Source organism: Pteropus vampyrus, unplaced genomic scaffold (assembly GCF_000151845.1).
Source record: "Pteropus vampyrus isolate Shadow unplaced genomic scaffold, Pvam_2.0 Scaffold15, whole genome shotgun sequence".
In the NCBI taxonomy this organism is placed as follows: domain Eukaryota; kingdom Metazoa; phylum Chordata; class Mammalia; order Chiroptera; family Pteropodidae; genus Pteropus; species Pteropus vampyrus.
In genome coordinates, this window is record NW_011888796.1 from 13,761,018 (window position 1) to 13,773,475 (window position 12,458).

The 12,458-nt window shown below is 37.5% G+C and overlaps 1 protein-coding gene across 1 annotated transcript in view; it reads right to left on the reverse strand.

Moving 5' to 3' along the window:
- TMX1 (thioredoxin related transmembrane protein 1) overlaps positions 1-614 on the reverse strand; it is a 14,713-nt gene extending 14,099 nt beyond the window's left edge. Inside the window, exon 1 of the mRNA XM_011385553.2 lies at positions 330-614. Within this exon, the coding sequence (XP_011383855.1) occupies positions 330-481 (152 nt within the window). The 5' untranslated portion in view covers positions 482-614. The remainder of the gene's footprint in view (positions 1-329) is intronic.
- Between the last annotated feature and the right edge of the window lie 11,844 nt (positions 615-12,458).

The following is a 12,458-nucleotide window of genomic DNA, read 5'->3' on the forward strand; positions in this document are numbered from 1 at the left end:
AAAATTGAGAGAACCGGAACGCAATCTCGTAGGCGCACCACTGCCCTAGAAGCGAAAGCAGAGTGCACACTTTAGAAGAAACTTAACATTCTCTGATAAGAAACGAGGAGATGGGACTAAGCCGGCGGCTGGTCCACGGAGTTTGGGGATCTGGAGGAGTCGGGGGCACCTGCTCCGCAAGCTGGAGTGGCAGTCTGCAGTGGCAGTCTGCGGGAACTTCCGGCCCGCATGAGGGGTGTGGGAAGTGAAGTCGGGTGTCCAGACTTGGATCTAGGACCCCGGCCCGCCCGGCCCACCAAGGGGCCCCGAGACAACCGCCCCGCGCTCACAATTCTATCATCCACTCTCCTTCCAGCAACTCTTTCCAGTTCTCGTCCGTGATGATGCGCACGTCGCTCCGCCGCCCGTGGGTCCAGGGAGCCCCCGAAAGCAACAGCAGTAGAACTGCCACGGGAACTACAAGATTCCCGGGGGGCGCCATGTCCGCAGCTCGCCCGCCCCACGCCAAGCCCGACGGCCCCCACGTCCGCGCACCAGCGCCTCACTTCCGCCTCCCCGGGCTGATCTGCTCATGCGCAAGGCCGCGCGGCAAGGCGTGCGCGCGCCTGGAGGGTTCTCAATGCGCATGAGGAGGCCATGTCCTGGTTGGTTGATTAGGGAAAGAGGGAAGCGCGTCTGTCTTTAGTGCGCATGACCGAAAAGCGGTCTCTTCTCACCGCCTGCTGTGCCCCAGTGTTGTTGGGTAAGCACCGCAGGCCAGAGGCGTGGTGCTGAAAGTGGGCCCAGGTTTAGGAGAGATAGGGCTTCAAAGTCTGCGTCAGAGTTTGGCGCCAAATTATTGGCATTTTATACTTACTCCAGCCAATTGGTAAGTTTACACTGACGCAGTTTCCAATTAAATGCCCTTCAGAGTTTTTTTCATTTTTTTCTTTGCTAATGGATATTTATATGAGTCGGTATATTTACTTCTGGGGAATTATACACTGGAAAGGTGCGCACGGGAACCTGATGAGAGACCCTTATTATTCTCTATCTTGGTTTGAACTATGGTAACAGACGTAAACATACGTAAAAACCATCTAAGATGAGTGCACTTTATGCGCTTATCTTAAGGACTTATGTTATCCTTAAATTTTTGTTAATGCAATTGTTACAGAGATGCTAGATCAGAAAACCCAAACGGAACAAGATACATAGGCTTATAACAAACTTTGAGGCTTTTTTCTCAAGCATTTTAAAATACAAATGCAAATCAGTGTATACTGACTTTAGAAAGTATATTAATCGGTCAAATGAATAGTTGCCAGTTACACTTTCTCATCTCACATTCTCTCCTGAACTCATTCTAACTAGTCTACTTCCTCACCCCTTCACTTTCTAAGACGTTAGTGATCTGCAGGTTAAGATAATTGTTTCTTCTCAGTGTCCATCTTACTTGACTGCCAGCAGCAATTTACAGTCATCACACCCTCCTTGAAATGCTTTATTGTCTTCTCAGTGGTGCCTCATTTGTTTGTTTTTTCTCCTTCCTCACCAGCTGCTCCTTCTGAAACTTCTTGGCTGGCCTTCCTCTACTCGACTTCCAGACATTGGCTCACCCCAGGATGCTATATTGGTGCCCTTCTCTTTATAGCCACACATATTTCCAGAAACCTCAGTCCTAGCTTTAAAAGCCAACAAAATGCCTGTCGTTCCAGGCCTGCCCCTTCTGGGAACGTTGAACATATATTCAACTTTTTGCTGGACATCCCTTGGATATCTAATAGGCAGCTCACAAATAATGGCCAAAAAATAAAATTATTTATTCTCCCTCTCCTACTCTTCTATTTCAGTAAAAAGTCCCATCAGGTTGCTCAAGACAAAAATTTACATTTTACTTCTTTACTGCTCTCTTCACTTCCTCTTCATGTTCTCCATCAGCAAGTCCCATAAACTCTACCTCCAAAACATATCCTGAATCTGACCACTTATTCCTTCCCCATAGCCAACACCCTAATCCATGATTGTATCATCTCTTGCCTGGACTTCAATAATAGACTCCTAACTGAAATCCCTGTGTCCTCTCTTCTCTAAATCTGATCTAGCCACTTCTTAAAACCCTCCAAGTGCTTCCCACTACACTTAAAGTTAAATCCATACTCCTTAAACTCCTTACTGTTGCTTAAAAAGTCCTATATGATCTGACAACTGCCTAACTGCTACCTCATGTAATACTCACTCCCCTCCTCCCTACCCTGCTATACTTCATTGGTTCCCTGAATATGTCAAACTCATTCTCACATTAGAAAATTGGCATTAGCTGTTCCATCTGCCTAGACTACTTATCCACTCATCTTCACATCACTCCTTTTTTGTCATTGATGTCAACTTAAATGTTACCTCAAAAGCTTTCCCTGACCACCCTATCATAAGGTGTCATGTTAATGGATCATTATCCATCATTTTAGTCCACTCTAATTCTCTGCATAGTATTAAACTGATGTGCTCGTTTGTTTATTATGTTTTCTTTCCTCACCCCATAAGAATATGTTTCATGACAGTTGAAAACTTCTTTGTTTTGTTCACTACTATAATCTCCCAAGGTGTGTCAAGCCACTGTTAGAACCTGGCACATAATAAGTACTCAATAAATATTTGTTGAATGAATGAGGAAAATTACAATTGTAAATACGTCACGCTTTTATATAACATGGGCTGCATTGATAAAATTTAAATATATTCTTATATGTAATATGGACATAAAACCTGCCGTTTATACCTCACAGGGTTAGTAAAAAGATAGAACAAGTTTGTGTTCACAAATATTCTTTTTAAACTGTAAATCATTCATGATAATTTATCATTAAAATTTCATCTTAAGGGAATTTTTTATATTACTAAAGAAATTCAGTCTTATGTGCAAAATGTGCAAAGTATAGAAGGTTGTAAAGTGAAAAGAAATATGCTCTAAAATATTTTCCCATCTCCTGCTAGAATTTGCACCCCTTAGGCAATTACTATTAACATTTTCTTTTGTATGCTTTCAGAACTTTTCTATGCTCATAAACTATTCTTTAAAAAACACACACAAATGAGCTTATGCTTCAACTACCAGTCAGTTTTTTTCACTTAACAATACATATCTATCAATTTTAAAGAATTCTAATGTGCTCTCCGAAATATTTGCCTGTAAGTATTAAGAAACATGAAAATATGTATGTAATGTCATGGTATCAATACTTTATACTAATAATTATTAACCATTAATCTAAATTTAATGTAATATAACTATAAATTAAATAATTAGATGGTATTCTTTATATTGGATATTTATTATTGATATTATTAATGTCATTTTTCTCATGTGCTGTATGCTACTTTATTCTGAAACAATTAAAGCTTTTATGCAGACCAGACCATGCATACTCTGTACCATTGAGTTTTATTTAGCACATCGTACCTCTCTGCATCAACCAAAATACATTCTACCATGAGTCATGAGTGTGTTTCCAAATTAGTGCCACCCCATGAAAGAGCAAAAGGCAGCTTAGTACACTGATTAAGCGAATGGATTCTGGAGCCAGACTGGTTTCAAATCTTGCCTTTACCATGTAAGTAGCAAATAGTTTAACCTCTTTGTATCTTGGTTTCTGTGATTGTACAAAAGTGTAAAGATCGTCCTACCTTATGGAGTTGTTATGAGGATTAAATGAGTTAACATTGGTAACATGCTTAAAATGGAGTGAGTGTTCCAGTCGTCCAAGAAACAGATGCAAAAATGGAAGTAAACATACAAGGGATTTATTGGGGAAAAGGTCTGTGAAGGGGAAGGGGAAAAGGAGCAGGTGTAAGCCAGAGAGCTTTCAAACTACAGTTGTAGTCTGACATCTGAGAAGGGAAAAGGGGAAGGAGCATTGGCTGAGAAGAACCTCAGACCACAAGACAATTCTAAGGAAGGCTCAGCCAGATCAACGGAAAGTCCTGAGCCAAAGCTGCCCATTAAAGGAATCCCACATAAGGCAAGAAAGGCTGACTGGCACTAGTATATCTGCCACTTGGTCATTGTCTAGAAACTGTGGAGTGGGGGGAGGAGAGGATTTCACAGTGGCAGCAGTTGAGGACCACCAATCAGCAATGCTCTCCACATCAGGCTTCCTTGAGGCTGAGTAGTGCATCTTCATGACTGCCACAGAGAGCTTGGCACATAGTAAATACTAATAAATGTTTGATAAATAAGGAGACATAAGAGTATAGGGCAATGCTGTCCAATAGAAATATGAGAATCACATATATAATTTTTAATTCTTTATAACTATATTTTTAAAGCAAAAAACTTTAGTAATATTTGAATAATGTAATTGAAAAATATTATATAATAGTCCTATATCAAACTCTAAATTTTAATAACAAAATATTCTCAGTTACTCAGAGAACTTTTACTGAAATTAACTTTTTTAAGACTAGGGACAAACTCAAACATTCTGGAAAGTAGAGAAAGTATAATGTAGTGGTTAGCCTATTTGGGAGTAAATCTCACCTCCACCCTTGGATAGCTGACCATGGGCAGTATTCCCTTGAGCTTCACCTTTCCAAAATATCATCAGTTAGAACAAGTGCAGGCTATATGCTCCAGCAATGTCCTGGTGGTCCCCTGTGCCAGGCTAACTAAAGGTTAACTCGTTAGTTGCTGAGGGGGTCTCTTAAGAGTGAAGGTAGAAGGCAGGGGCAGAAGCCAACATGACTGCATTAGCTGGAAGCTTTGAGGAGGTACGAGGGTGGGAGAAGGTTGGTGGCTCCAGGTAGCAGCTAAAATTTACCAACCATGGTGGATGTATTTCAACATTTTAACAACTGGTGCAGCTTTATTGTCCCAATGTGACGATATTTATCCCAGGGTAGGGCTGTTTCTCTTCTGAGAGCTAGTTTTTCATTGTTTTATTTCATTAGGTTTAGGGAGAGGAGCCACTGATGATCTAGCTTCACTGCTCCATTTTACCATTGGAGGCTCTCAAGAAAATACTTTGAGTTATTAAAACCAGATTAACCCTCCTAACTAATCAGTGAAGTCACCAAGTCCTCTTGGTTCTAACTCCCAAAGTGATCTCCAATCTCTCTATCTCACTGTTACAGCTTTGATATATTCCATCATCTTTTTTTTTCCCCTTTGGAGTCTTCAGGGTTTCTTTATTTTTAATAACATCATTATTGATATATAATTCATATACCATACAATACACCAATTTAAAATGTACAATTCAATGATTTTTAGTATATTCATAGAGTTGTGAAACCATTGCCACAATCAAATTTAGAACATAGTCCAAACAAAAACCCCATATTAGCAGTCACTCCCTATTTCCACCCAACCACCCTTTTTCCCAGCTCTAAGCAAACACCAGTCTACTTTCTGCCTCCATGGTTTTGTGTACTCTGGATATATAAATGGAATAATACAATATGTTGTCTTTTTTAATTAACTTATTTCCTTTAGCATAATATACTCAAAGTTCATCCGTGTTTGTAGCATGTATCAGTACTTCAGTTTTGTTTATTGCTGGATAACATTTCATTGTATGAATATAACATATTTGTTTATCCATTCTTCAGTTGATGGGTCTATGATTTGTTCTACTCTTTGGCTATTATAAATAATGCTGCTATAGTTAACTGTAATTTAGGGTTTCACATGATACCCTAAATTACTGGCGTACAGTTGTTCGGGGTTTTCTCTTAAAATCCTTTTTATATCTGTAGGTCAGTAGTAATGTCTCTTCTTTCATTCCTAATTTTAGTATTGTGAGTCTTCTCTCCTTTTCCCTTGGTCAGTTTTACTAAAGGTTTGTCAATTTTGTTTCTTTTCAAGGAACCCACTTTTAGTTTCATTGGTTTTCTCTGTTGTTTTTTTTTATAATTCTCTCTTTCCTTATTTCCTTCTGTTTGCATGCTTTAGATTTAGTTCGCTTCCCACTTCTCCCCAAAGTATTTTAAGGTGGAGGATTATATTAATAATTTGACATTTTTATTTTTTTAATGTAGGCATTGAACCTCTTAAGTTTCTTTTTAAAACTGCTTTAGCCATGTCCTATAACTTTTGTTATGTTATATCATTTCATCTATGTCAAAATATTTACTAATTTCCCTTTTGATAGCCTCTCTGTCAATTGGTTATTTAGAAATGTGTTGTTCATTTCCATATGTTTGTGGATTTCTCCAAAATCTTTGTTACTAATTTTTAATTTTACTTTATTGTGATCAAAGAGCATACTCTGATTTCAGTTATTTCTAATGTATTGAGACTTGTTTTATTTCCTATTATATGGTCTATTCCCCAAAATGTTCCAGCCCTTGAGAAGAATTTGCGTTCTTCTCAAAGAATGGTCCTTGTTGAGCAGACTGCTCTATAGATATCTGTATGTCTAGATTGTGTACAGTATTGTTCAAGTCTTTTAATTCCTTACTGATCTTTTGCCACAGTGTTCTGTTCATTATTGAATATGAGAAGTCTCCAACTATTATTGTTGAATTGTCTATTTCTCTCTTCAATTCTGATGGTTTGTGTTTTATGTATTTTGGGGCTCTATTATATATATCTTTATAATTGTTACATATTTCTGATGGATTAACTCTTTTATTATTATGAAATTTCCCTCTTCATATCTAGTTACACTTTTTGTTTTATAATCTATTTTGTCTGATATTAGTATAGTTACTTGTTGTGACTTTGTTAAATTAATACTTGTTGTTTGAGCCTTGGGGTGTGGGATGGTTAGCCACAGTTCAACAAAAGACCACAAGGAAAGTTGAAATAGAGAAGTGTTACTCACAAGTCTTGGAGGAAATACACAGCATCTCTTGAGGGTCTAGGGAGGGTCTTGACACAGGGAGGTCAAGGCAGGGTGCAGGCATAATGAGCAACAAGACCTCTGGCAAATGCCTTATTTAGGGTCAAGCTTTGGAGTTCCAAGGCTAAAGCCATATTGGTCAGTTCAAACCAAAAAGAGCAATGTTTTGGTAAGCTTCACAGGGAGGAGTCTTATTGAAATGGCTTACCAAGTGAAGGCCCTAGGAGGCATAGGGGCAGGGAATGTTAATCACAAGGGTACTGTGGGGGGGAGTCATATCAGGAACTTATATTTACTTGTGACTCTGTGGGGCTGTTATCTAGGCATGTGTTCACGAAAGGAGCTAGTGTCAGTTCAAGGTCCCTGCAGGTTGCTTGGCCCACACAAAATGGGTGCCAAGGTAGCAATATTATGGGGTAGCTTAGCTAAACTCTCCAACAACTCTATCATCTGTGAGATAACATCCTCAGATGATCTCATGGCACTTTAAGCCACGACTAGGAAGATGAATTATTCTCCTTTCCTATCTGGATGCAGAAAGGGAAAAAAAGGACCATTCTAAATTTATGAGGTTGGCTTTAAATTTTAACTTTTAAAGAAGCTTATTAAATGTTTTATAATGTTCTTGTTCATGCATAAAATGTATAAATCTAGCCAGAGAAAATACGAAGTATTCAGAGGGATACTATCATGTGAAACCCTAAATTACAGTTAACAAATGAAGATTTGGCCATCTGAGGGGTTACTAGTCACTGACATAATTACTTGGCAAGTGACAGGGATTTGTAGCTTTAGATTAGTTTAATATATGTTACTGCAGTTATCCAAAAGACACAAGGAAAGTTAAAGCTAGACACCAGACTTAAATTCTGAAATCTAATCAATTTCAGAAAGAGAAAGAGAAGTGTGTTCACTCAGATTTAAAATCTCTATGATACAAGTAGCAGCTCTTCCTGCACAGATGGCCCAAGACATAGAAGGGATTAGAAATATTGCAGTCAGGACAAGAAATGCTTGAACTAGACCAGGACAGAGCACACCATAGATGTCTCAGTTTCTCTGCTCATAAGAATTGGCAGTTAATACAGAATAACGTTGCATATTAACTTATATTTAGCTATCATATTAATTATAGTAGATTAAGTATCTAATTTTATATATGTACACTGATATACCACACTTACATATAAGTATCTCTCTGAAATTCAATAATAGTAGAAAATGACCATTTAATTACTGTTATGGACTGTGTGTTTGTGTCTCCCCAAAGTTCATAAATGGAAACCCTAACCCCCGCCATGCAATGGCATTAGGAGCTGAAGCCTTTGGGAGATAATTTGTTTAGATGAGGTCATGAAGATGGAACCACCATGATGGGATTTGTGCCCTTATAAGAAAAGGAAGAGACAGCAGAATTTGTTTTCTCTGCCATATGAGGATACAGCAAGAAAGCAGCCATCTGCAACCAAGAAGTGGGCCCTCACAAACTAGACCAGTCAGCATCTTGCTCTTAGACTCCCAGCCTCCAGAACTGTGAGAAATAAATGTCTGTTATTTAAACCACCAAGTCTATAGTATTTTTTTATAACAGCCCAAGGAGACTAGGACAATTATTTTTAAAAAATTAAAGTCAACAAATCAATATGCTTTTGGTTTTTAATATTTCTATTCAACATAATATTTTGTTTTAGTCACAAAATATCTAGTGAAAGAATCCTTTAAAGATATATTTGGGGATGGGGCCTGCCTCAAATGAAAATTGTAGTTAGGAATCTGGCATCCAATAGATAGGACAAGGGGTGGAGTAATGTAGGCCCTTACAAAACATTGCCTTAGCTTAGCTGGACAAGTTGCACGTTCCCAACTGTCTGTGATTCCACCATCTTCATTATTCTGTTAATTGAATTTCTGCCATTCCTTTTAAGTCAAGCTGTTTGCGTGTTTGACTTTCTTATTCTTTTAACATTTAATATCTATCAGATGTACGCCTCTAATGCTCAATCTTCAAGGAATGTACCAATGCAGAAAATTTACAACAATTAAATAATATCAGTGATCTTAATAAATAATCATGATTTGCTACTGTTTTTTAAAATTCAGGTTTGCTATTATAATTCAGTACAAGATTATTACAAAGAATCTTCTAAATTAATTCCTACTTCTGTGCTAGCTATGAGTATTTCTATTTTCAGACAAGTTGAGTATTAATACAAATTTCCTTTCCAATTTTTTTTAATCTGGCCAACAATTATTAAATAAGCAATCCTCAGGGAAAACCACGTATTATAAACTAGTCATTTTTAATTCATTGAAAACGACTTTTAAAAGAGCCTTTAGTGATTGAGCAGTGCCCTGGATCTTTCTAGGCCAAACTCTGAAGCAGGTCATGTTTTATGACCTTCCAACTTTTGGAGTTCTCCTATAAGGTTAGTACTTTTTTCTACATACTCACTTTTTCCTCTGTCTACCCATACTGTCCCTAGAAAATCATATCCCAATGTAGAGCTGCTTGCCTAAATACCTTTATATAAATTAGGAAAAGGCAGCCATTCCTCCTGGCATTGGAAACTCCAAGGGGATCTGGTGTGGTAGAGACAATGGCCAGGGCACATGGCTTTGCCCATAGAACACAGGCTGAATTTGAGCCCCTTGGCCGGAGGCCAAAGAGCACAGTGGAAGGCAGTAGAAGTCTCTGTTTCCTTCATGGTGCTCGCAGGCTGCCCTTATCTCTACTGTCATCCTGGGAGTTGACTACTCTGCTAAATCATGTTGAGTAGAATAAGTCTTCATTGAGAGGCAGTCTAGCACTACATAGAGAGCAGACTACATAGCAACGTGCTTAAGAGTGAGAGTTCTAAAGTGAGAGGTCCTGGCCTTGAATCCTGCCTGTACCAATTAATAACCTGAGATATTAGGCAAGTTATGCAAACTTTCTGTGTCTCAGCCTTGGATTATAGTGAAACATGAGTTAACATGTAATATGTACTCAGTACACATTATTTATTAATATAGGGTAGCCAAAAAAACCTGGGAGGGTTATTCAAACAGTGCCTCCTCGTGCGATTATGAGCAACTGGATGAAAGTGCAGTTTCATCTAAAAATGCTTCACTTTCATGCCTTCCACCCATTCTTTCTGGAGTCAGAGACTGACAGACCGCATTGAGTCATTCAACGAGCACTTGAACACTTCCTGTGTACAGTGGTAGACAAAAACATTTAAAAAGACAACTCCACCCCCAAATGTTCCCTAATTTTCAAAAAGTTGATCAAAAGAAGAGAAAGGTATTTATTGTCCTAAAATACATGAGACCGTATCAGGAAGCATGGCATAGGCCTTCTAGGTTACTGGAATGGACTCATACTTCAAAGATAGATCGTCTTTGAATCCAGGCTCCCTCACTTACTGGCTGTATGACCTCAAGTAAAGTACTTAACTTTCAGGAGCTTCAGTTTTTCCAATAGGTAAAGTGAGGAGGAATAAGTTTCAAGTGTTATTGTGAGGAATCAGATAAAAGTAGTTAGAATAAAAAGGGTCTGGCACATTGGATGTAATTCAATGCTAGCTTTTATCCTTATGAATATTATCTGTTACCATCAACTAATTTTCATTGCAAAGATTTATGATGGCCCTTAATATCCTGCAAGTTAAAGTCCATATACATGATATTCCAGGCCTTTGGGAATTTATACCCACTCCTCACCGTGAACCTTACAGTCCAAACATATGAAATTACTTGCAGCTTCCAGAACCTGCTCTTACACATACCCTGCCTTTACATCCAGTGAATTATCTTTCTAGATGACCCTTGCTTCTTTTGCTCAGTGAATTATCACTTATGTAAAACATACACATTTAGCTTAAAGAATAGTAATAAAATAAACATGCTCTACTCCGAGGTTAAGAAACAGAAAAAGAAGGTCCCTGAGCATTCCACATTTTTTTTAAACATTAGCGTCTGTGATGTTTGTGTTTTAAAAGCATAGAAGATAAAATCCTTATGTTTATGGATCACTTCTGCCCTGAAGAAACCAAGAAACTTAATTGTGACCTAAAAGACATAAAGACTCCTAGTCACTATGCAGAGATGCTATTAACAATTAAATATTCAAATGCAACTTGACCAATATAATATTATGGAAAATTTTTTCTATATTTTAAATTTAAGCAGTTTTTCTTTCTACTATGTATTTCTTCTTTTGAAAATCTACAGCATGGTTCCTTTGTTTAAAATAAACATAGGTTATTATTACTGTTATTGTTATTGAAGGGGGTGTCTTTATGTTTTGACTGGTCATAAGGAGCCACTAGGTGGCAGAGGGTGCTGCTTCTGATAACAATGAGAAAACATTAAACAATTTTCGGTGTGAAATAGGTTTTAGAAAACAAAAAGCATCACACTATAGACTTCATACGTTAACATGCTGCACTGGTATCTCATGGCCCTGCAATCAAGGATTTTGGCCTGTTGGCTATATTGTAGTAACAACCACAACATCAAAACTACATTTATTTAATGAGCACTATACCAGACACCAGACTAAGTCGTGTCCACACATTATGCTGTTTAATCCTACAGCAGCAGTCAGAGGAGGCAAACATTGTTAATTTCCTTTTTACAAAAGAGAAAGCTGTGTTTTGAAGAGCATAAACAATGTGCCTAACATTGATAAGTAACAGGCCAGATTCAAACCAGATCTGTTGGATTTCAGAGTCTGAGAGGTTAACAACTTCACTCCACAGACTCGCAGAACTGGGAGAATATTTAAATTTTTAGTAGGATTAATCATTCTGTGATATAATTAGTTTTAGGCATATATTAACTTTAGATATTTTCTAAAATTTTAGACATTAATATCTTAGTTTAATCCTTACTGACTTTATAAAATAGTTTATTAAGGACTCTACATGTGTGTAAGCCTAAGTCTTATCTCTTTTCCCATTCAGTGACCATTTGAACCCAATTTCTAATAATCATTTTAAGTCAATTTCCTCAAAACATCCTTTCCATAATGCCTGTATGCCAGGAAAAAGCAATTTATTAATGAAAGCCAATTTTTCCCACCACGTTTTATAGATCTTTCTCTAGCCCAAAATTTTTAAGTTCCCTGCAGCAGTATAATTGACCGGAACAATACTATAATGGTGTCAGTGTACACATTGTAGAAAATAAAGTGAAATCAAATGACTCATTAAAAAATTAGTTTTTGCAATATAATATGCTCATCTTCAGAAAAATAAACCATATTCTAAAGCCTCAAGCTAACAGAAAGCATCCATTATAGAGAAGAGTCATTTTTCTTTACCTCCTAAATAACATTTAATAACTATCCTAAAGAAAAAATGGGAAAAATGAGAGATTATGGAGACAATATTAGTTAATTTAACCTTTGTGGCAATATATGAATATTTATAAATCTGAAATGGGGCAGTGATCATGTAGAAATTTTATAGGGCTGGTTCTCCTAATTGGTAAAGTTTTACTTCACGTCTTTATCTTTGTGTTTCCTTTCTATTTTTCTTCTTTGGAACAAAAAAGGCGGGGGAGGGTAAAGGTCATATCTTATACCTACACAGATGTTATTTAAATAAGAGAAAGAGTGTCTCCAAATCTTTATATTTCTGAATGTGAAGCCGG